The sequence below is a fragment of the Piliocolobus tephrosceles genome, chromosome 13, assembly GCF_002776525.5.
Source record: "Piliocolobus tephrosceles isolate RC106 chromosome 13, ASM277652v3, whole genome shotgun sequence".
NCBI classification, from domain to species: domain Eukaryota; kingdom Metazoa; phylum Chordata; class Mammalia; order Primates; family Cercopithecidae; genus Piliocolobus; species Piliocolobus tephrosceles.
Genome location: NC_045446.1, coordinates 11,428,688 through 11,451,935, shown reverse-complemented (window position 1 = coordinate 11,451,935; position 23,248 = coordinate 11,428,688). Strand labels below are relative to the sequence as shown.

The window sequence follows — 23,248 nt, the reverse complement described above, 5'->3', positions numbered from 1 at the left end:
TGTCACCCAGGCTGGAGTGCAGTGACGCGATCCCGGCTCACTGCAACCTCCGCCTCCCGAGTTCAAGAGATTCTTCTGCCTCAGCCTCCCGAATAGCTGGGATTACAGGCACATGCCACCACCCCCAGCTAATTTTTGTATTTTTAGTAGAGACGGGGTTTCACCATATTGGCCATTCTGGTCTTGAACTCCTGACTTCGTGATCCACCCGCCTCGGCCCCCTAAAGTGCTGGGATTACAGGCGTGAGGCACCATGCCCAGCCTAAAATTTTTTAATAAAATAGTTACTCAGTTCAACTAGAGTGTACCATGGTACTCATAGTACCATGAGTGTACCATTACTGCTTGAAGAAAAGTCTAAATCATTCCATGTTTCATTGGCTTTATATCTCTTCCTTAAAGTGTGATTTTTGAATTACGTGAATAATTGAAAGAAAACGTTCCATTTTAGACATTAATTTCAAGGACTGTTGAAGGCAAGCCTGTGATAATGGAGCAAATGTGGTTGGTAAATGAGAGATGTACAAGCAAGAAGCTTGGCTAAGAATCCAGAAGCAAACTATGTGACACATACAGCCCATCGTTTGAAATTTGTTTCTAGGATGCATGACCTCCACTGTGCCACTAGTGGTGATGCTTTGGGACAATAGAGGGAATATGTGCAAGGTTTTCTAGATGTGCCCAAAGGTGGAATATCTTGATTAAACTTACATTGCACCCTATAACAAGTCTCAGGAGCACCATGAGAATACCAGCGAAATGCTTTTGAAGTAATTAAATTGAATTTAGATAAGAAGAATTCAGCAAAACCATAAAAAGTCTTCAAAGAGCAAATCATGGACTTTAGCAAAAAGCAAAATTAATTTTGAACTTGTAGTATTTAGTATAAATCTGATTTCTATTAATAAATTTAACAAAACCATAACTTCTCTCTCTATATATATATATGTATATATTTTTTGGGGAGTACCTCCTTCCTTATCTGACATACACACACACACACACACACGCACATATACATATATGGCTACTTCCCCTTTAAAGGATTTAGTTTTTTGTGTTTTTTTTTTTTTTTTTTTTGTGAGACGCAGAGTCTCGCTTTGTCGCCCAGGCTGGAGTGCAGTGGCACCATCTCGGCTCACTGCAAGCTCCGCCTCTTGGGTTCACGCCATTCTCCTGCCTCAGCCTCCAAGTAGCTGGGACTACAGGCGCCCGCCACTGCGCCCGGCTAATTTTTTGTATTTTTAGTAGAGACGGGGTTTCACCGTGTTAGCCAGGATGGTCTCCATCTCCTGACCTCGTGATCTGCCCACCTCAGCCTCCCAAAGTGCTGGGATTACAGGCGTGAGCCACCGCGCCTGGCTAGGATTTAAGTTTTTTTTAAGTTTATAGAAACAAAACCAAAACTGCATGTGAGATATACAACAAAATCCAAGGAAATTGAAACAAGGGAACAAAAGTATTTATCGAGCTTGAAGAAAATTCATAGATAATCCCTAAACCAGTTTCTATAGAGACTTTTTTTCAATTCATTATAAATCAGAGCATAGTATCTGAAGAGAGATTTGAACAAAATTGAATAACATTCCCGTTTTTGATTTTCTTCAATATGAATATACCAGCATCAAAACTTAAAAGAATTTATCTGCATAGACCTAGATACTGTTTGAAAGATTATAAAAACAACTGTGATTGTGATTTATGTGATCAAGTTAAAAATTTTAATACTCTCTGCAATCACAATTTATATATAAATCCATACAATATTTGAGTGTGATAATGTGAAAATCAGGATTCATTTCTAAATCTAAGTACTGCTTTGAGAATTTTGTTGGCAATTCCAGTTGATGCTGCTTCAGCAGAAGGAAGCTTCTCCAAATTAAAATTAATTAAAAACTTGCTAAAAACTATGTTGACTCAAAAAAAGTGATCTTTTTTTTTGCCATTTTGTCAGTAGAATTCATGTTAAGTATAAGAACATCATCAGGCCGGGCTTGCTGACTCACGCCTGTAATCCCAGCACTTTGGGAGGCCGAGGCAGGTGGATTGCCTGAGCTCGGGAGTTCGCAACCAGCCTGAGCAACACGGTGAAACCCCATCTGTACTAAAAAATACAAAAAATTAGCCAGGCCTGGCAACATGCGCCTGTAGTCCCAGCTTCTCGGGAGGCTGAGGCAGAAGAGTTGCTAGAACCCAGGAGGCGGAGGTTGCAGTGAGCCGAAATCACACTACTGTACTCCAGCCTGGGTGACAGGGCAAGACTCCATCTCAAAAAAAAAAAAAAAAACATCATCAGTACTCCCTGGAATGAAGCCAAGAAAAAATATTTTTATGGAATAAATGCATAATTTATTAAATGTGTCTGTGTGCGTGTGTGTGTGTGTGCATGTATGCGTGTGTGTGTTTGTCATTCATCTGCCATCACCAGCCAACTAACAAATGACCCTGGTATGCACAATAATAACTAAGTTAAGTCATCATTGGTATTTTGTCAACTTTCGGTCATGTGAAAACCACAGCTTTTCAATATTTTTCCAGATAAAATAGTATGGAGGTTCCTAAAGAAATTAAAAATAGAACTACCTTATAACCCAGCAGTCCCACTTCCGGGCATATACCCAGAGGAAATGACATCACCATGTTCATTGCAGCCTTATTCAAAATAGCCAGGATGTTGAAACAACTACATTGTCTGTCCATCAATAAAGAATGGATAAAGTATAATGTATATATACAGCGGAATATAATTCCACGGTAAGAAAAGGAGGAGATCCTGCCATTTACAACATGATACTAAGTGAAATAAGCTAGCACAAAAATATACTACATGATCTTGCTTAAATATGGAATCCAAAAAAAAAAAGAAACATTGAGGCGGGGAGTGGTGGTGGCTGACTCCTGTAATCTCAGCACTTTGGGAGGCCAAGGCAGGCAGATCACCTGAGGTCAGGAGTTCGAGACCAGCCTAGCCAGCATGGTGAAACCCCATATCTACTAAAAATATAAAAATTAGCTGGGTATGGCCGGGCGTGGTGGCTCAAGCCTGTAATCCCAGCACTTTGGGAGGCTGAGGCAGGCGGATCACGAGGTCAGGAGATCAAGACCATCCTGGCTAACATGGTGAAACCCCGTCTCTACTAAAAATACAAAAAAAAAAAATTAGCCGGGTGTGGTGGCGGGTGCCTGTAGTCCCAGCTACTCGAGAGGCTGAGGCAGGAGAATGGCGTGAACCCCGGGGGCGGAGCTTGCAGTGAGCCAGGATTGCACCACTGCACTCCAACCTGGGTCACAGAGCGAGACTCTGTCTCAAAAAAAAAAAAAAAAAAAAAAAATGAGCTGTGTATGGTAGCAGGCGCCTGTAATATCAGCTATTTGGGAGGCTGAGAGGCAGTAGAATCGCTTGAACCTAGGAGGCAGAGGTTGCAGTGAGCCGAGACCACACCATTGTACTCCAGCCTCGGTGACAAGCGAAACTCCATCTCAAAAAAAAAAGAAAGAAACATTGAATACATAGAAACAAAGAATGGGTTGGGAGTTACCAGCAGTGCGAGAAATGGGAAGGTGTAAGCCAGAGGGTATAAAATTACTGTTACTTAGCATGTGTAGGTCTGGAGATGTATAATATTAGGACTATAGCTAATAATATGTACTGGAAATTTGCTAAGAGTAGACTTTAGAGGCCGGGCACAGTGGCTGATGCCTGTAATCCCAGCACTTTGGGAGGCCAAGGTGGGCAGATCACCTGAGATCAGGAGTTTGAAACCAGCCTGGCCAACATGGTGAAACCCCATCTCTACTAAATATACAAAAATTAGCTGGGCATGGTGATGGGCGCCTGTAATCTCAGCTACTTGGGAGGCTGAGGCAGGGGAATTGCTTGAACCCAGGAGGCAGAGGCTGCAGTGAGCCAAGATCACACCTCTGCACTCCAGCCTGGGCAACAGTGCAAGACTGTCTCAAAAAGAAAAAAAAAAGGTGGCCGGGCGCGGTGGCTCAAGCCTGTAATCCCAGCACTTTGGGAGGCCGAGACGGGCGGATCACGAGGTCAGGAGATCGAGACCATCCTGACTAACACGATGAAACCCCATCTCTACCAAAAAATACAAAAAACTAGCCGGGCAAGGTGGCGGGCACCTGTAGTCCCAGCTACTCGGGAGGCTGAGGCAGGAGAATGGCGTAAACCTGGGAGGCGGAGCTTGCAGTGAGCTGAGATCCGGCCACTGCACTCCAGCCTGGGCGAAAGAGCGAGACTCCGTCCCAAAAAAAAAAAAGAAAAAAAAAGGCCAGGCGCAGTGACTCATGCCTGTAATCCCAGCACTTTGGGAGGCCGAGGCGGGTGGATCACGAGGTCAGGAGTTCAAGACCAGCCTGGCCAAGATGGTGAACCTTCATCTGTACTAAAAATACAGAAAAAATTAGCTGGGCATGGTAGCACGCGCCTGTAATCTCAGCTATTTGGAGGCTGAAGTAGAGAATTCCTTAAACCCAGGAGGCGGAGGTTGCTGTGAGCTGAGATCATGCCACTGTACTCCAGCTTGGATGACAGAGCAAGACTCTGTCTCAAAAAGAAAAGTAGATTTTAGGTACTCTTACCACAAAAAAATGTAACTGTGAGATGATAGGTGTGTTGATTTGGTTGACTGTAATCATAATTTCACTATGTATATCAAAACGTTCATGGCTGGGTGCAGCGGCTTATGCCTGTAATCCTAGAACTTGGGGAGGCCAAGACAGGCAGTTTGCCTGAGCTCAGGAGTTCGAGACCACCCTGGGGCCAACATGGTGAAACCCCATCTCGACTGAAATACAAAAAATTAGCCGGGCGTGGTGGTGCATGCCTGTAATCCCAGCTACTCAGGAGCCTGAGGCAGGAGAATCACTTGAACCTGGGAGAGGGAAGTTGCAGTGAGCCGAGATCACACCACTGCACTCCAACCTGGGCCAGAGAGCAAGACTGTCTCAAAAAAAAGTTCACCTTAAATCTTGTATGTAAACATATATACAAGAAAAATACCGTTTTTTCAACCACAGTAACAGGATAGAACATACTTATAACTTCTACATATTAAATATATGGTGTGTGGGCCTCCAGTTGTATTTGTATTCTTGCTGTGGTCCCTTGCAAATGTTAGAGGTGGGCCTGCCGCCAGCAGGGACTGGGAGAACCCTCCTTCCTTATCTAACAGGTAAAGGGTAACACTGTTACTTTAATTTGCTTTTCCCTGACAGTTAATGAGTTTGAGCATTTTACATTTGTTTATGGGTTTTTCCTTTTTACGAATTTGCCTACTTTTGTCCTACACTCATTTTTTTCCTTTGAATTCTTTTTTCCCTTTCTTATCAGTCTCATTTTATTTTTTTTTTTTAACATTCTTCATAGATAGATGGGACTTCTGTATGTCACTCAGGCTGGCCTTGAACTCCTGGGCTCAAGTGGTCCTCCTACCTCATCCTCTTGAGTAGCAGGAACTACAGGCACAAGCCACTGTACCTGACTCTTTCTTATCAGCCTTAAGGTTATGCTCTGCTGTAAATAAAATAAAATAAATCCCAAATCTGCTGTTTTTATTTTGCTTTTGCTATGGTATTTTTGCCATATAAAAGATTTTAGGGCCAGGCGTGGTGGCTCACTCCTGTAATCCCAGCAGTTTGGGAGGCTGAGGTGGGTAGATTACTTGAGGTCAGAAGTTTGAGACCAACCTGACCAACATGGTGAAACCCCCATCTCTACTAAAACTATAAAATTAGTCAGGTGTGGTAGCGGGCACTTGTAATCCCAGCTACTCGGGAGGCTGAGGCAGGAGAATCACTTGCGCCCAGGAGTTGGAGATTGCAATGAGCTGAGATCAAGCCATCGCACTCCAACCTGGGCAAAAAGAGCAAAACTCCGTCTCAAAAATGAAATAAAATAGGCTGGGTGTGGTGGCTCATGCCTGTAATTCCAGCACTTTGGGAGGCCTTGATCACAAGGTCAGGAGTTCGAGGCCAGCCTGGCCAACATAGTGAAACCCCGTCTCTACTAAAAATACAAAACTTAGCTGGGCATGTGGCACACGCCTGTAATCCCACCTACTCGGGAGGCTGAGGCAGGATAATCGCTTAAACCCGGGAGGGAGAGGTTGCGGTGAGCCGCGATTGTGCCACTGCACTCCAGCCTGGGCAACAGAGCGAGACTCCGTCTCAAAAATAAATAAAAATAAAATCATAAAATATTTTAATTGGGGGGGGCGCAGGTGGATTACTTGAAGTCAGGAGTTTGAGACTGCAACCAGTTTAGGATTACAGTATCTCCCCCTTATCTGTGGTTTCACTTTCCGTGCTTGCAGTTACCCACACTCAACCGTGGTGTGATGTTTTGAGAAAGAGACCACATTCACATAACCTTTACTACAGTATATCGTTATAATTGTATTATTGTATTATTCTTAATCTCTTCCTGTGCCTAATTTATTAATTAAACTTCGTCATAGGTGTGTACATACAGTATAGGGGAAAACATAGTGTTTATAGAGGTCAGTGCTAGCTGAGCTTTCAGGCATCCACTGAGGGTCTTGGAACGTATCCCCTGCAAATAAGAGGGAACTACTGTATTACATCTACTGCTGCTGTGAACACCTTGTGTATGCTTTTTTGGTGAACACCTGTCCACATTTTGATGGACAGATACACAGGTGTATAATTTGCTGAGTCATGGGATGTGCATATGATCAGTTCCAGTAGACACTGTGCAATGGTTTTCCAAAGATGTTGGTACAGTCGACACTAACAGCAGTACTGAATGAGAGTTCCGGTTCCTGCACATCCTTGCCAGGTTTGATGTGCCTCTTAATTTTAGCCATTCTACTGGAGGGCAGGTAGAGGGGAAAGAATGATTTTTTTTTTTTCTTCTTCTGAGATGGAGTCTCACTCTTGTCACCCAGGCTGGAATTCTATGGCACAATCTCAGTTCACTGCAATCTCTGCCTCCTGGGTTCAAGAGATTCTCCTGCCTCAGCCTCCCGAATAGCTGGGATTACAGGCATGTGCCACCACACTCAGCTAATTTTTTTTTTTTTTTTTTTTTGGTATTTTTAGTAGAGATGGAAACCCCGTCTCTACTAAAAATATAAAAATTAGCCAGGTGTGGTGGTACATGCTTGTAGTCGGAGCTACTTGGGAGGCTGAGGCAGGAAAATCACTTAAACCCGGGAGGCGGAGGTTGCAGTGAGCCAAGATTGTGCCACTGCACTACAGCCTGAACGACAGAGTGAGTCTTCATCTCACACACAAAAAAAACCTGCAGGATTTTGGGTCCACCCAGTATCTACCAACTCACTTTTTCCTTTCCTTTCTCCTCTTGGTGGCAGCTTCAGAATCTGTGGGCCCAAGGATCCAAGGGATTCTTATACATACTAAAGTTTGAGATGCACTCTTACTTTTATCCCCATTTTATGATGGGGACAGTGAGACACAAATTAAAACTTAAGGTCACAGCTAGAAAACGGTGGTGTTGGGATTGGATGTACTCTTAAAGCTGAGTGGTAGAGGAGTGCCCAGCAATCCTCCTGTAACTTACACGTAGAATGAGAAGCAAGCAGGTTCTCTCTAAAGTGTTAGAATGGGTGCCCCATCTGCCATTAACATCCAACATGAGACTTTAAGTGGTTTTAAGCTACATTGTTGGTTAAGGGGTTCATTCTCATTTTCAACCTGTCGCTTTTTTCCTGTTTATTTTCGGCAGAAACTTGGGAACCGTGGGTGCCGTTGCCTTGGACTCCAAAGGGAATGTGGCCTACGCAACCTCCACAGGGGGTATCGTTAATAAAATGGTCGGCCGCGTTGGGGACACACCGTGTGTAGGTAGGACCGAGGGATGGCTCCTGCCCCTTCTCCTTTTCTGCCACCCTCAGGCTCTCCTCATTCTCTCTTCCCTGGCCCTCTCCCTTTCTTGATGCGCTGCCTTTCTGCTCTTGGTGCGGCTCCAGGATGTCTGGGAGTGACAATGGGGTTGGAAGGGGTTATTCGGGGTGCTGCCTTGAGAGGGTGTTTGTGTCTGGCGCCACGGTTTTTCCTCGATTGCATGCCTTTTTGGAACAACTTGGGGAGAGAAGTGGAGACAGGATGCTAACGTTGCCCCCAGTCTACCCTGTAGTGATTCTGTCTTCTCTGTAGCCACAGTTTCAGGATCTGCAGACTGACTTGAGTAAGACTTACTCCCAAGACGTGGGCTTTAAATAGCAATCTGAGAAATCTGAGACTGCAGTTATTAGATTTGAGCAGCCTGAAAGTGACATACTTCTACAGATACGTGACAGATTGAGATGTCGTTTACATTAACGGTAAAGCGCGTCATCTCATTCCCGGGAGTGGGCGAGAGGCAGGGCCGGGGGGCTGTATGTTTCACTCCGTGCAGACTTTCACACTTCATGCAGGAATCCTCATGAACCCCTGCAGGTGACTGAAGTTTTGAGAAGCAGCTAAGTTGTTCCATCTGCCCTAAAGAGCAGCTTATTCTTTTAGGGGAAAATTAGCCTTACCTTCCCTTTTTAATGTGTTGCTCTAGTCTTCAGTAATAATCTACACTCTTGACAATTCTTGACACCCTTTTTCCATCATGAACTCAGAGACACTGGAAGTGTCCTTAAAGAGTAGGGGCTTGGTAACTCCTCTACTCCTTGGTGTATCACCCAAGAGACGTGAAGTAGTCTGCCTTTCTTTCTCCTTGGCAAAAATCCCACCAAACTATGCCTGGTCAGTAGTGCAGCTTGCTTCAGCTGGGTTCAGACCGGGCCACGGGGCCACTGCAGGTTAGATCCTAGAAGTTAATTTCTTTTTTTTTTTTTTTTTTTTTTTTGTGATGGAGTCTTGCTCTGTCGCCCAGGCTGGAGTGCAGTGGCCGGATCTCAGCTCACTGCAAGCTCCGCCTCCTGGGTTTACGCCATTCTCCTGCCTCAGCCTCCCAAGCCACTGGGACTACAGGCGCCCGCCACGTCACCTGGCTAGTTTTTTGTATTTTTTAGTAGAGACAGGGTTTCACCGTGTTAGCCAGGATGGTCTCGATCTCCTGACCTCGTGATCCGCCCGTCTCAGCCTCCCAAAGTGCTGGGATTACAGGCTTGAGCCACCGCGCCCGGCCTAGAAGTTCATTTCAAATTGAGTTACAGTGGTAAATCTTGACAAGAAATGGCATAAGCTAAATTCTCAGAAGTCTTTGTCCAGCTGTGAGCACCAGGTATACTCTGCCTGGCCTTCTGAGGAGCCGCTCCAAGGAGCACTGCCACTGGCCAGGCCCACGCCTGGACAGTCAGGAAGGATGGGGCTAGGCACATCAGTGGTCACCTCAGGCAATGCACTTGTCCTGAGAAGTGCATGTGGCAGGGAGGACACCTTCACTTACCCAATGCCTGTGCCAGGATCACCCTTGGAGACACGTGGCCTTCTGTGGTTCTAGAGTAACTGAAAAGCAAGCAAAGACTTGGCTGCTTCCAAATATTAGGGGACATTGACACCATGGGACCTGGTCAGTTAATTCCCCAGCAGAAGCTTATAAGAAAAAGTAAAGGCGCCTCCTCCCACTGCAGCAGTTCAGTTGCTGCCCAGTGTCAGCTCCCTCCAGAACCAGAGCCAGGGATTCTCTGCCTTTGAGAATCTGTGGGGCCTTGTGACAGTCCAGTGCAACATCTCAACTCCTGAGTCCTTGCCCCCTGTCCAGCATCAGTAAGCAAGGCACATGTCAGTCATCTATGCTTCTGTATCACTGCGGGAGAGTAAAGGCAAACCCTTCCAAGGCTAAAGGACTCGCAGGCTGGTAGCTGTGTGTGAAGAGATACAAGAATGACTTAGAGAAGGCTGTAAGGTTTTTTAATCCAAGACCAAAGTAAGGAAGAAATCAAAGTAGCTTTCACTCCAGACTGCCACTTAAGGAGATAGCCCAGAATAGTTCTTCAGGTCCAGTTCTCCCCACCCTCAACAAATACAACTGCCACCCATCGGACAGTGTGCATGGATGTTAGGTTGGGGGTACACGTTTTCCCCAAATCTCTGGAACGTGATGGCCTTGCTAGAGATCCATATAATGCAGCCATGCTGTTTCTTCCTGCATAGTAGGTGGGGCCTGAGGAGGAGACAGGGAGAGGGTGGCGTCATTGAGCAAAAAGGAATGGCTGTGCTTTGGGGCCAAGGAGACGCTGTCCTGCTATAGCTGCTCTGTGAAAGGTCAGGCCTGCCCCTCTGAGGCTTCCTTTATCCTCCTAAATTCTGGGGCATCTACATGATGCTTTCTAGTCCACCTTTGCATCCGCGGATCATGGCTACTAACCTGACCTTTGTCTGTACTTGAGCACCCTTCGCGATTTAACTTTTATGTAGTGTCCGACTTCTAATAAGGATTTGAATTTCTTGACTGTTACTGCTCAGAACAATCACCCTTTTTGAGCAGGAGCTGGAGGTTATGCTGACAATGACATCGGAGCCATCTCAACCACAGGGCATGGGGAAAGCATCCTGAAGGTGAACCTGGCCAGACTCACCCTGTTCCACATAGAACAAGGTACACAGACCACAGGACAAGTAACATAATTTGTGAAGATAAGTGCATAGAAGGTATTTGATAAGTATGGAGAAGTGTAGGAAACCCTTTCCTGTTGGCTACAGTGTTGCTTTCAGGTCCTTAACACCTTGTTTTGACTTTCCGCCTTCCCTTAGGTCTGGAGTGGGAGAGCGTCGAGTACTGTCACCTTCCCCAGCTCAGGAGAAGGGGGCAGTAGGGAGACACTGAGCCTGGGAGTGGGAGGGAAGACGCCTCCGCTTGGGCTAATGCCAGGGCTCTGTCTCAGGGCAAGGAGGTGAGGACCCTCCTTTTAAGCGTTCAGGTGTTCATTTACCAAAAATCCTTGCCAGCTCACTTGGGCATTTCAAATGGCAAGTGATTTTCCCGTGAGATTCCTTTCAGTAACGTGTGTTGTTTCTCAACCCTTCCTTGTTTTCAGGAAAGACGGTAGAAGAGGCTGCGGACCTATCGTTGGGTTATATGAAGTCAAGGGTTAAAGGTTTAGGTGGCCTCATTGTGGTTAGCAAAACAGGAGACTGGGTGGCAAAGTGGACCTCCACCTCCATGCCCTGGGCAGCCGCCAAGGACGGCAAGCTGCACTTCGGAATCGATCCTGACGATACTGCTGTCACGGACCTGCCCTAAGCCCCTGGAAGGTTGTATCCCAGATGCTAGCTGAGAGGTCACGTACAGTCTCCTCATGAGACGTAGCCTAATCAATTAGATCTAGAATTGGAAACATTGTCCCGTCTGTCACTTGTTTTGTTGCCTTAATAAGCATCTGAATGTTTGGTTGAGGGGCGGGTTCTGAAGCAATGAGAGAAATGCCCATTTTAGGAGGATTGCTTGAGCCTGGGAGGTCAAAGCTGAGGTGAGCCATGATTACTCCACTGCACTCCAGCCTGGGTAACAGAGCGAGACCCTGTATCAAAAAAAAGGAAAAAAAGAAAGCAGCATCATGATCCTCACACCACAGATGTGGGAGACCCACAGCATGCAGACACTGGGCTGAAAGGTGGGAAGGGATGGGGGCGTTTGAAAGTGAGACAGCAGCAGCAGAAGCGCTGGTGGACCAAGTCCAGGTGACCCTCAGAATGTTGCACAAGAGCATCAGGGGGAAGAACCAGAATCCTTTAAGGGAAATGTTCTTCATGTACGAGAGTAAAGGGATTTTTCTGAGAAGGTTCAGCTCTTCTCTGACTTACCTGGACATTTCTAGATACTTCCAAAGGACCCTGTGGGAACCCATAGCTCCCTAACCTGGAGATGGGAGGTCGTAATGGAGCTGCTGTGGGATTTCTTGAAGTTTCTTGGGTTCACAGAGAAGCCCCCTCACTTGGTGTTCTCCCGCGAACCAGCCTCCACCTGCCAAAGACATTCTGGTCCTCGTATAGTGAGTAGTGGGGCTCACGGCCTCTCCAACAACAGAGAGGAGCTGACTGCTGTAGAGCTGACCCCGTGACTTCCTGAGTCCTCACCCTGTCCTGTGCTTTGAGATTCTTCCCACCTCCCCATCCCCACCAGCTGGATCGGGCGCTGTGCAGTGTGGTCAGCGTGGTGAAGAAAGTCATTTCTTTGGTGGACAATATTCTCCTTTGTCTCTCATTACACTGGAAATGTTACTTCTGCTGTATCATCCGTGCTCAATGTTTTAGTCTGTCAGGGCTCACCTCGCTGGAAAGAATTTGCTTAACTTGACATTCCATGGGCCGCTAATAAAATCTATTTTGAAAGAACAGGAGCGTGGTTGGGAGTCACTGTTGACAAAGACCAGAATGTACACGAGCTCTCCCCTTGGTCTCAGTTCCAACAGGTGTACCACAGAGACCTGGAGACGAGGATGGTGTGGGGGGTGACATGTGCCACCTTGTGGAGTACTTGTGAGTTTTCCAGAAGAACTGAACTTTTTCTGAGTGGGTCAAGGAAGAAGTCAAACCATGATAGGGTTTACGGCTCAGTTTTCCTGCAGTTTACCAGCATCCATCATCCCAGGGGGAGGTGCACAGTAGAAACCTCCACATGCAACAACTCCCCCTTTAGAAACAAGTATTTCATTAGGAGATGCATTAGTTGAGGATTGCCACAACACGATTCCACAGACTAAGTGGCTTCGCCAACAGAAATGTATTTTCTCAGCTCTGGAGGCTGAAAGTCCAAGATCAAGGTGTCAGCCGCGTTGGTTTCTCCCGAGGCCTCTCTCTGTGGCTTGTATGACAGCTGGCCATCTTCTCGCTGTGTCCCCTTCTCGCTGGTCTTCCCTTGGCATGCACAGCCCTGCCATCTGTCTCTGTATGTCCTAATCCCCTCTTGCCATGAGGACACCCGTCATGTTAGATTAAGGTCCACCCTAATGACCTCATTTAACCTTCATTACCTCTTTAAAGGCTCTGTCTCCAAGTACACTCACATGCTGAGGTGCTGGGGGTCAGGGCTTCCAGCATGTGAATTTGGGAGAGGACAGAATTCAGCCCATAACAGGAGGCAAAACAGAATCATGTTGGGGTTTGGAAAGGGGAGACCCTTTGGAGAAGACAATTGCAAAGTAGATAGAAAAAAGGAAGGAGGGGCCGGGCGTAGTGGCTCACGCCTGTAATCCCAGCACTTTGGGAGGCTGAGGCAGGTGGATCATGAGGTCAGGAGATCGAGACCATCCTGGCTAACACGGTGAAATCCCGTCTCTACTAAAAATACAAAAAATTAGCCAGGCGTGGTGGCGGGCGCCCGTAGTCCCAGCTACTCAGGAGGCTGAGGCAGGAGAATGGCGTGAACCAGGGGGCAGAGTTTGCAGTGAGCCGAGATCCCACCACTGCACTCCAGCCTGGGTGACAGGGTGAGACTCCGTCTCAAAAAAAAAAAAAAAAAAAAAAAAAAAAAAAAAGGAAGAAAGAAACAAGGAAGGAGGGAGCTGGGGGATAGGGAGGCCAGTTGAAAGATCTGGTTTTGAGCTTGTCTCATCAATTCTCCAGTTCACAAGGAAATTGACTCTAGTTACTAAAGACTACTATAGGCTCAGCGTGTGGCCACTTGGCCTCTTTGGCTGGGCAGCCCAGGTACTGGGGTACGTATGGGGTCGTCAGCCCCTTTGTGCAAAGCCAAAGTGTATATTTTTGCCCTCAGACCTGAGTTGTACCAAAAGCCACCTCCAGCAGCCTGGGAGTTCTGTAAGTGGAGACCACGTACGGTTCTTGCTTTTGCCCCACAGCTTGTCCATGGACTGCTCATTGTCAGAGAAATGAGCCTGATAGCATCTGAAAGGGGAAGACAATCTTGTTATCACTTCTGTGCCACAAGAGGGCAGCAAACTGTAAACAATCCATGGCTTCAGCCGCCTAAAAGGAAGGAACCCTTATCCGGATCAGAGCAGTCTACTTAGAAAATTTGGAACCAAAAGAACATTCTTCTTCCTGACCTTCATCTTCGTCCAAATACTACCATTTATTTTAGAGCAGAACTGTCCAAAACACAAACGCTAGCAAATGGCCCAAAGAACCCATCCAGATCAACAGTGGAAGCTCGCTCTGCCCTGGGCGCTGCCAGATGCCGGATGCCAGATCCCACGGTGAGCAAGCTCTGGCAGCCAGGCCCTGCCCCCACTTGCTCCTTCCAGCCGGGAAGACAGATACATCGTCATGTGACTGCACCCACCAAAATGGTAGGATAATAAGGAGCACAAGATGGGCCCCGAGCCAAGGGCAAGTGTCCCCAAGGAAGAGATGCTGCAGTCAGGACTCGGGCCCACTGCTGGGCTGCAGAGAAGAATCCTGGGTAACGAAGGGCCTTGACCTTGTAGCTGTTGCATAATACACATTTTTCTCAAATAATATTCCTAGACTTCTTCCTCTCTAGCTTGAGGGATTGTAAACTCAGAGAGCAAAGGAAGGAGTGGGGCGCATGTTAGTCCCCTTCAGTGTCCTGTTGTCAGAGGTGATGGTGTGTGGGGAAGGCTGGGAAGGGACGCTCATTCTTCCTGCCCCCACCTGCTCCTCTGAAGTCCTCCCATCAGCCTTCATCTTTGCACAAAACCATCACTGCATTTGGATTTTGTAGCTTTTTTTGTTTTGTTTTGAGATGGAGTCTTGCTCTGTCGCCCAGGCTGGAGTGCAGTGGCATGATCTCGGCTCACTGCAAGCTCCACCTCCCAGATTCAAGCAATTCTCCTGCCTCAGCCTCCCAAGTAGCTGGGATTACAGGCACCTGCCACCATGTCTGGCTAATTTTTTGTACTTTTAGTAGAGACGGGGTTTCATCGTGTTGGACAGGCTGGTCTGGAACTCCTGACCACAAGTGATCTGCCCGCCTCAGCCTCCCAAAGTGCTGGGATTACAGCGCCACCGCACCCAGCCTTTGTAGCTGTTTCATGGGAACAAGGAAGTGGCCCCATCAACCTTGTCTGGCTAAGAAAAATGCAGGTGTCCTCTCCCTTTTGCATAGGTGTAGGCGTGACCCAGGGAGGAATGGGGATAGGCAGAAGGACAGAGGCAGAACCAGGCCTAGGAATGGGAGTGGAAGTATGGGCCTGCAACACAGTGGAGGTTGGGGGAGGTGGTGGGGGTGCCCATTAGTGACTGCATCCAGAGTGTAAATGCCATTAAACAGAAAACCAGCCTTTCCACCTCACCCCAACCCACGTCCACACCCCCACAAGTCGGTGAGCCACAGCCGTCCGTAGTACGTCTCTTCTGAGAAGTTAAAGATACGCAGGGGGAGGCATAGGGATTATTCTACCCTTTTGGAAGATGAGAAAACAAGGCCTAGAAAAATCAGAGTCTCGGCCGGGCGCGGTGGCTCAAGCCTGTAATCCCAGCACTTTGGGAGGCCGAGACGGGCGGATCATGAGGTCAGGAGATCGAGACCATCCTGGCTAACACGGTGAAACCCCGTCTCTACTAAAAATACAAAAACTAGCTGGGCGAGGTGGCGGGCGCCTGTAGTCTCAGCTACTCGGGAGGCTGAGGCAGGAGAATGGCGTAAACCCGGGAGGCGGAGCTTGCGGTGAGCAGATCGGCCACTGCACTCCAGTCCGGGCGACAGAGCAAGACTCTGCCTCAAAAAAAAAAAAAAAAAAGAAAGAAAATCAGTCTCCCCGGGCTCCCTTCCCTCTCAGGTGAATGTGAAGTTCCACTCAGCCTCCCCTATTTCCAAATCCTCTGGCTCTCACTGCTAAGCTGCTGCTTCTAGATCCAGGGGCAGCCCGAAAAAGGCCCCAGGCGAAAGCAGGAAAGACCAGCACACATGGACAGCTCTAGCTTTCAAATTCTGGGGTTTTTACAAACCACTATCTCAATGAAGTTGGATTTTCAGTGAAGGAGGTAGGGGCCAGCCATGGACTCTGCTGATAGGGGAACCAACCTGGGGTGATTTTTTTTTTTTTTTTTTTTAATCACTGATCATCTCAAGAGTTGCCTTTTTTGCTATGCAGTTATCAGCACTTTCTGGATCATGTGCAGAACTCAGATAAGGGTTAGAGTTCTTATCCACAGCAGGGAGCCAAGGAGAAAAGAGGTTGGGTCTCCCTGTCCTGTCCCCCCTGTCCTGTCCCTGTAAGACCCTGGCCTGCTCCTCTCAGCGGCCACCACCTCATGCCTGCCCCCCTTGGCCCTGGATTGTCACCTTGCAGGGCGGCAGTTTGTTATTAAACTTTTGTTTTTTCTGAGACGGAGTCTCGCTCTGTCGCCCAGGCTGGAGTGCAGTGGCGAGATCTTGGCTCACTGCAACCTCCGTCTCCTGGGTTCAAGCGATTCTCCTGCCTCAGCCTCCCAAGTAGCTGGGATCACAGGCACGCGCCACCACGCCCTGCTAATTTTTGTATTTTTAGTAGAGATGGGGTTTCACCATGTTGGTCAGGTTAGTCTCGATTTCTTGACCTTGTGATCCACCCACCTAAGCCTCCCAGAGTGCTGGGATTTCAGGCGTGAGCCCCACGCCCGGATAAGAATAATGAAAAATTTAAAGCACGTGTGAGGAAACAACAACAAAAAACAGGGGATGCTGGGCATGGTAGCTCATGCCTGTAATCCCAGCACTTTGGGAGGCTGAAGCGGGCAGATCTCCAGAGGTCAGGAGTTCGAGACCAGCCTGACCAACATGTAGAAACGCCGTCTCTACTAAAAATATAAAATTAACCGGGCATGGTGGCGCATGCCTGTAATCCCAGCTACTGGGGAGGCTGAGGCAGGAGAATCACTTGAACCCGGGAGGTGGAGGTTGTGGTGAGCCAAGATTGCACCATTGCACTCCTCCAGCCTGGACAACAAGAATGAAACTCCATCTAAAAAAAAAAAAAAAAAGGGAAAAAATTTCCTATCAGCCAGTGAATATCACCATGAAGATCTTACTGTATATTCTTCCAGATCTTTTTCTGGGTGTGTATATGCATAATTATTTTTTCAAAAGTGAGACCATACATGTTTCAGTTAACACTCTCCACCTTTCCTTGCCAAGAAATGTTCACCATACCTAATATTTGGTCAATATTCAAATTTCCCCAGTTTTCTCAAAAACTGTCTTTTTAGCAGAATTCAAATCCTGCACCTTTCTTACTGGCACTGCTTGCTGGGTAGTTAGCGCCCCGGGCCCCTCAGTGTCACATCTTCCGCTTGGTCAAGCTGCCCCTCGTTGAGTGAGGGAAGCACCTGGCTGAACACGGCCACAGGCACTTGGGGGCCAGGCCGACCATTTCAAACAGAAACGTGGACACCCTGCCGCCGCAGGAGCCATGCAGCGCTGGCCTGTGGGCTGGGGAGGGTTTGGAAAGGGAGATAGGGGTTGTGCCAAAGCACAAGGCCCCACCCAGAAGTTTGGCAAAGGGTGACAGAGTGAGAAGAGCAGGTGGGGAGCGAGTCCACCCTGCACCACCACCAGGAAAGGATCTGCCCCCACCCTTCCTCAGCTGCCTCTTCCCAGGTCAGTTTCCCTCATACAAAAAGCGTCTGTGCTCCCTTCCCAGCTCCCCTCACCTCAGCCTTTCCCACACAGAGAGGAGCCGGAGCTACCGCACGTACGTGTTGGCCAAAGGGCCACTTTCCAGAGTGTTTACAAATTAGCTCAGGTGGAGGCCACTCACACCAAATCCAGGAACATTTACCTTGAGCTCAGGATCCCATGGTTCCCCTGTCTTTGAGAACCCTGGCTACCCAGTGAAGATCACGGGGGCTTGAACTCCCAAATTCTCCCAACTTTCTATTGAGACACCAAGTATTTCATCTTTTTTAAAAGTGAGAAACACCAAGGCCAGTTCCCTTCCTCCTCCCATCTGCTCCCCACCCCTCCCCTGGGCCCACTCCACCCTAGCGGCGGCTCACTGCAGGCCCGCATGCCTCCCCGGTGACCTCACCCCGGATCTGGCCTTTCTCTGTCAGGCCTCACAATCTTCGGGCCATCTTTGTTGTCTTATCTCTGACTCTGGCACAAATATCACACACCCTGGATGCCTCATGACTAAAAGTCCGTCACTTTCCCCAAGCCCTTTCCCTGTCTTCCCTAGAAATTCCAATATATGGCCGAACGCAGTGACTCACACCTGTAATCTCAGTACTTTGGGAGGCCAAGGCAGGCAGATGACCTGAGGTCAGGGGTTCAAGACCAACCTGGCCAACATGGTGAAACCCCGTGTCTACTAAAAATACAGAATTAGCTGGATGTGGTGGTGTGAAACCCCATGTCTACTGAAAGTCCAAAATTAACTGGGCGTGGTGGCACATGCCTGTAGTCCCAGCTACTCAGGAGGCTGAGGCAGGAGAATTGCTTGAACCCGGAAGGCAGAGGTTGAAGTGAGCCGGGATCACGCCACTGCACTCCAGCCTGGACGACAAGAACAAAACTCCATCTCAAAAAAAACCAATAAATAAAAAGTAAAAGAACTTCCAACATATTTGTCCACTGCTCTCAAGCACAAAGGGTCAGGACTCAGGGCAAGGCACCCTGCAGAACTGAGAATTCTCCCCACACTCGCCTCCTTAGCATTCCCAGCCCAGAGTTCGCACTTGGACTCTGTAGAGAACAGGCAGCCAGTTCGTGTGGTTGCAGAGCCGCTGCTGCTGTTCTGCCGAGTGCCCCGCCAGTGTGTCTGCACCAGCTCCCTCAGACAGGACGCCTCCATCGTGCCAGCTCTGCAGTGGCCTCGCTGGCAGGGGGCTTCATTTTATTTGAGAGAAAGGGTACCAACGCTGCTCCTGTCTCTGACCACCATGGCTACGGCCCTCCTGCCTCCTCCCCAACTCGGCCAGCCCCTGGCCAGGCTCTGCCTGCAGCAGGCTCCGTTGGGGAAGGCATGAGTGTCCTGCTGGTGTGAGCAAGATGCTCCAGTCACCTCTGGGACCTAGCGGGCAGCACTGCCCTGACCTGCTTGGGGTCAGCTGCCAGGATGGGGTGCAGTGGCCCCTGGAGAGCTACTGTGAGGGCTAGGACACAAGCAGCACCAGGACCAGGTTGCAGGCCATTTGGCTGCCACCTTGGCCCTGCCTGGGCTCTGAGACCACATACCACACAGCCTGGCTTTCGAGCCCATCTCAGCATCAAGGCTGCCCGTGGCGGCCACTAGAGTGGCAGCTGGGCCTGTGCTCAAGGATGAAGACCCAAGAGTGAGGAAATCCCACCCCTTCCGTGAACTCTCCACCCACGCCACTCCCAGAAGCGCCATCCTATGGCGAAAAGAAAGATCAGCCTGTTACTGTGTCTATGTAGAAAGAAGCAGACATAAGAGACTCCATTTTGTTATGTATTTGAGATGCTGTTCATCTGTGACCCTACCCCCAACCTTGTCCTTGCAAGAGACATGTGCTGTGGTGACTCAAGGTTTAACGGATTTTGGGCTGTGCAGGGTGTGCTTTGTTAAACAAGTGCCTAAAGGCAGTATGCTTGTGAAAAGTCATCACCATTCTCTTAATCTCAACTACCCAGAGACCTCTGCCTAGGAAAGCTAGGTATTGTCCAAGGTTTCTCCTCATGTGGAAGGAAAGGCCTCATGGGAAGGAAAAGACCTGATCGTCCCCCAGCCTGACACCCGTTTGCACCTATTTCTACTTTGTGGAGTAGCCAGGGCAGAAATCATCATTGCCATTTTCCAGTCGGGGCCCCTGACGCTCAGGGCTGTGGAGTGCCTTACCCACGTCACACGGCAGCTAAGTGGCTGAGGCAGGCTTCGAGGCCAGCTCTGCTTGATCCCAAGCCCAGGGCTTCTTCCTCAGCACCGAACTGGGTCACAACCAGTTAAGTGCATCTCCCTTCTTCTGAAAAGCAGCTCAGATGCCAGAGGAATTAGAGACGGCTGCACAGTGAAAGCCAGACGCCCTGCCCCTCGTCTCTGGACCAGCTCCCAGGAAAGGGAGGACAGCTGGCTGATATGTGGCCTCTGCGGCCCGCCCTGCCCATGAGCTCAGCTCTGGCAGAAAGAGCTCCTCACTAGGGAAGGCCTGGTGAGCCCCTCGGCCTGGGAAAGCCTCTCTGCAGAGCCAGGGCCAGACCGCAGGGCAGCCGAACTCCAGAGGTCAGAACAAGGAGTGCCCAAGGCCAGCCGCATGGCCATTAACCCTCTGTAACTTTCCCGGTCCTGCAAACCAGGTGCTGTGCCTGTTTTTCAGAGGAGAAAACCAAGGTTTGGAGAAATGCGATTTTCACGCTAGCAAATGAGGATGCCAGGATGTGAGCCCATATCCTTGCAGCTGCACCTTCCTGCCAGTTCTGGGAAGCTCATAGTTGGGGGTTGGGAGAGCAGCTGTCCCTCTGTGGCTGCCTTGAGGACAGAGACCACCCTGCCTTGCTCATAGCCATTCTCCGGCACCGTGAGCAATAAATATCTGTGAAAAGAATGAATGAATGAAGAAAGAATGAATCCCCAGGTGCGTCCTTCACTCATCCTGAAGAAGGCGGGATTACAGCTGCTTCTGCCCCCGCTGCGAAGGTGCCTGGTTGAGGCAAGCCCACCCTGAGGCCTGGGAAACACAGCCAGCCGTGCCCACCACCCCTCCTAACCCCACAGCCTACAGGGCAACCCTATCCACACCAGTCACTTCACAGGGTTGGGGTCCCTTTGCCCTCACTCCCTCCCTTGCCTTTGAGGACAAGAGCTCAGCTCCCAGTCACCGGTGAAGCTCTCACAGGAGGGTCCCCTGCAGGTCAGGGCCTGCAGGAAGAGAGGGCAGGGCTCCATGAGAATGAGAGTCGGGGTGGAGGGAACAAATGTAGGGGTGGTAAGAAGCTGAGAACAGAACAGGGGGATACAGGAGTACACACCTGAGCGCCCCAAAGTCACTGGCCCTGTGCACAAGGTACTGTTGCCTACAGGAAGGCCCGTGGGACTGAGGGCAGAGCCAGGCTGTGTGGAACAAGGGGAGGCCCTGGCAGGGCTCAGGCCTGCGTGGGTGGTTGTGGGGTGGGATCCAAGTCCATGAGCCCAGGCAGAGGGATCATTCACATTCATTTAACAAACATAACAACAGCCATGGCCACAAAGCAGAAATAACAATGAAACCAAACTCCACCCCAATCCCAACCCGCCCGCTGCTGGCCGGGAGAGCTCTGCACACAGATCTCAAAAAGACCCTGAACTGAACTGTGGCCCCGGTGCCTGGCTGTGCCCACCTCCCTCCGACCCCCCAACAAACCCCATTCTCCAGTCCCTGGGGGCACTTCCTCCTCCCATGACCGCTGCCCTCACCACCCCAGCCCCACCTCCTTTGACCCCACTTTCATGCCTTTTGTAGTGTCCAATGGACTCCCAAGTGGAACCTCAGCGCCTCTTTGGCACTCACAGCTATGGTCTGGCCCTGCCCTGGGGTCCCAGCCTTGTGAGCGCTCAGCGCCTGTGTGCCTCGTGCTCCACTTCCTCCCACCACCGAGCTCCACCCTCTTCCCTCTGCCCACAGCGCTCTTCCTCCCCGCTTCAGACACCAACAGAGCTCACTCAGGGCCACCTCCTCCGACCCCCTCACCCGGTGATCCCTCCATCACCCCTGAATCTCTCCTTCCTGGAAACTGTCGCCATTGCAATGAGCATCTGTCTCCCCCACTAGACAGTGGCCCAGTGCTAGCACCAGGCGTGGCCTTCTTTTGTGTGTCGGATGAAAGAGCCGCGAACAGAGGCTCCTGGCCTCTCACGGCTCTGACCTTGCTTCCTCCCATGAGGTCTATCCCAGCCCCCACCAGACCCGGCCCAAAGACACCTCCTCCAGGAAGCCTTCTGCACCCACCCAGAAGTTGTGTTTTTTTCCTCTGAGCAATTCTTAGAGGACTTCCCATGAACTATGGTCAGATTTGTCCTTCTGTCTCCCCGTTCAACTGTGAGACCCCTGAGGCGGTACCAAGTCCCTGGGCCCAAACCACAACAGTGTCTTTCCACGCCAGCCCCTCGGCCACACCAGCCCACGCCCTCCGGGAGCTTTGATTCTTCCCATCACTTAACAAGCTGTGACAGCCCCTCTGATGTAGAGGCTGGTGGCCTCCACCAGCCCCAATTTACAGATAAGACCTCCGAGGCTTAGAGAAAAAAAGTGGAAAGTTCAGCTTTCAAACGTCCACATACTTGGCACTGTGTAGACTCTTGTGGGATGGAGTCCAGAAGAGCCCGCCTTAGGGCCTGAACGTTTCACATGAGGGTCCCACCCTTCAGAAGACAGACAGACAAAGAGGACTTCGTTACTTTCATCAGGATTGTATTTTAAAACTTACTCCTTAGCAGCTTAGACCGCAGAGAAGTCTGTGATTTCATGAAAATTCTCAGATAACATTTACGGCAACTGCTTTCTGTTGGTCAGAGTTCTATCAGCCCCTCCCATGGTATGATCTTTTCCTTCAAAACTTTCATATCTGATTCTGTGAAGTCAATTTTTATTGGCAAGAATAATATAACAAAGGATGATGTTAGCGCCCCATCAGTCACCACCCCGTCAACTCCATCACCGCCTCAGAAAGAGGACCAAGGCTGGGGTGGTGGCTCAAGCCTGTAACCCCAGCACTTTGAGGGACTCAGAAGGATTACTTAAGACCAGCATGGGCAACATAGTAAGACCCTGTCTCTATAAAAAGTAAAAAATCAGCTGGGAGTGGTGGGGTGCTGCGGCAGTGCCAGCTACTCAGAAGGCTGAAGTGGGTGGGATCACTTGAGCTCAGGAGTGAGTGAGCTATGATCAAGCCACTGCACCCCAGCCTGGGCGACAGAGCCAGACCCTGTCTCTTAAAGAAAAAAAAAAAAAAGAGGCCAGGCACGATGGCTTATGCCTGTTAGTCCCAGCACTTTAGGGGGCCGAGATGGGTGGATTGCTTGAGCTCAAATGTTCAAGACCAACCTGGGCAATATGGTAAAACCCCGTCTCTACCAAAAAAATTACAAAAACTAGCTGGGCATAGTGGTGCATGCCTGTAGTCCCAGCTACTCAGGAGGCTGAGGCAGGAGGATCACTTGAGCCCAGGAGGCAGAGGCTGCAGTGAGCTGAGATTGTGCCACTGCACTCCAGCCTGGGCATCATAGGGAGATCCTGTCTCAAGAAAGAAAGAAAAGAAGGGGACCAAACCAGAAGAGGCTTCATTTGGGGGGAAGAAGGGCCAGAATTAAATTCCACTTCACCCAGCAACTGTTGTTGAGACTCAGGGTGTACAGAGGTTCTAGGAACAGCGAGGAGGACTCAGCCTCAAGATGAGGACACTTAATGGAAGGCATCCAGCAGGGACCGGTGCTACAAGCGAAGGGAGAGGTGAGGTGGGGCTGGAGGATGGTGGACTCATCAG

General features: G+C 49.4%; 1 protein-coding gene across 1 annotated transcript in view; it reads left to right on the top strand.

The window, feature by feature from the left end:
• ASRGL1 (asparaginase and isoaspartyl peptidase 1) overlaps positions 1-12,264 on the top strand; it is a 33,812-nt gene extending 21,548 nt beyond the window's left edge. The window contains exons 5-7 of the mRNA XM_026446520.1: positions 7,721-7,839; positions 10,418-10,528; positions 10,968-12,264. Of these exons, the coding sequence (XP_026302305.1) occupies positions 7,721-7,839; positions 10,418-10,528; positions 10,968-11,173 (436 nt within the window). The 3' untranslated portion in view covers positions 11,174-12,264. The remainder of the gene's footprint in view (positions 1-7,720; positions 7,840-10,417; positions 10,529-10,967) is intronic.
• Positions 12,265-23,248: the final 10,984 nt, after the last annotated feature.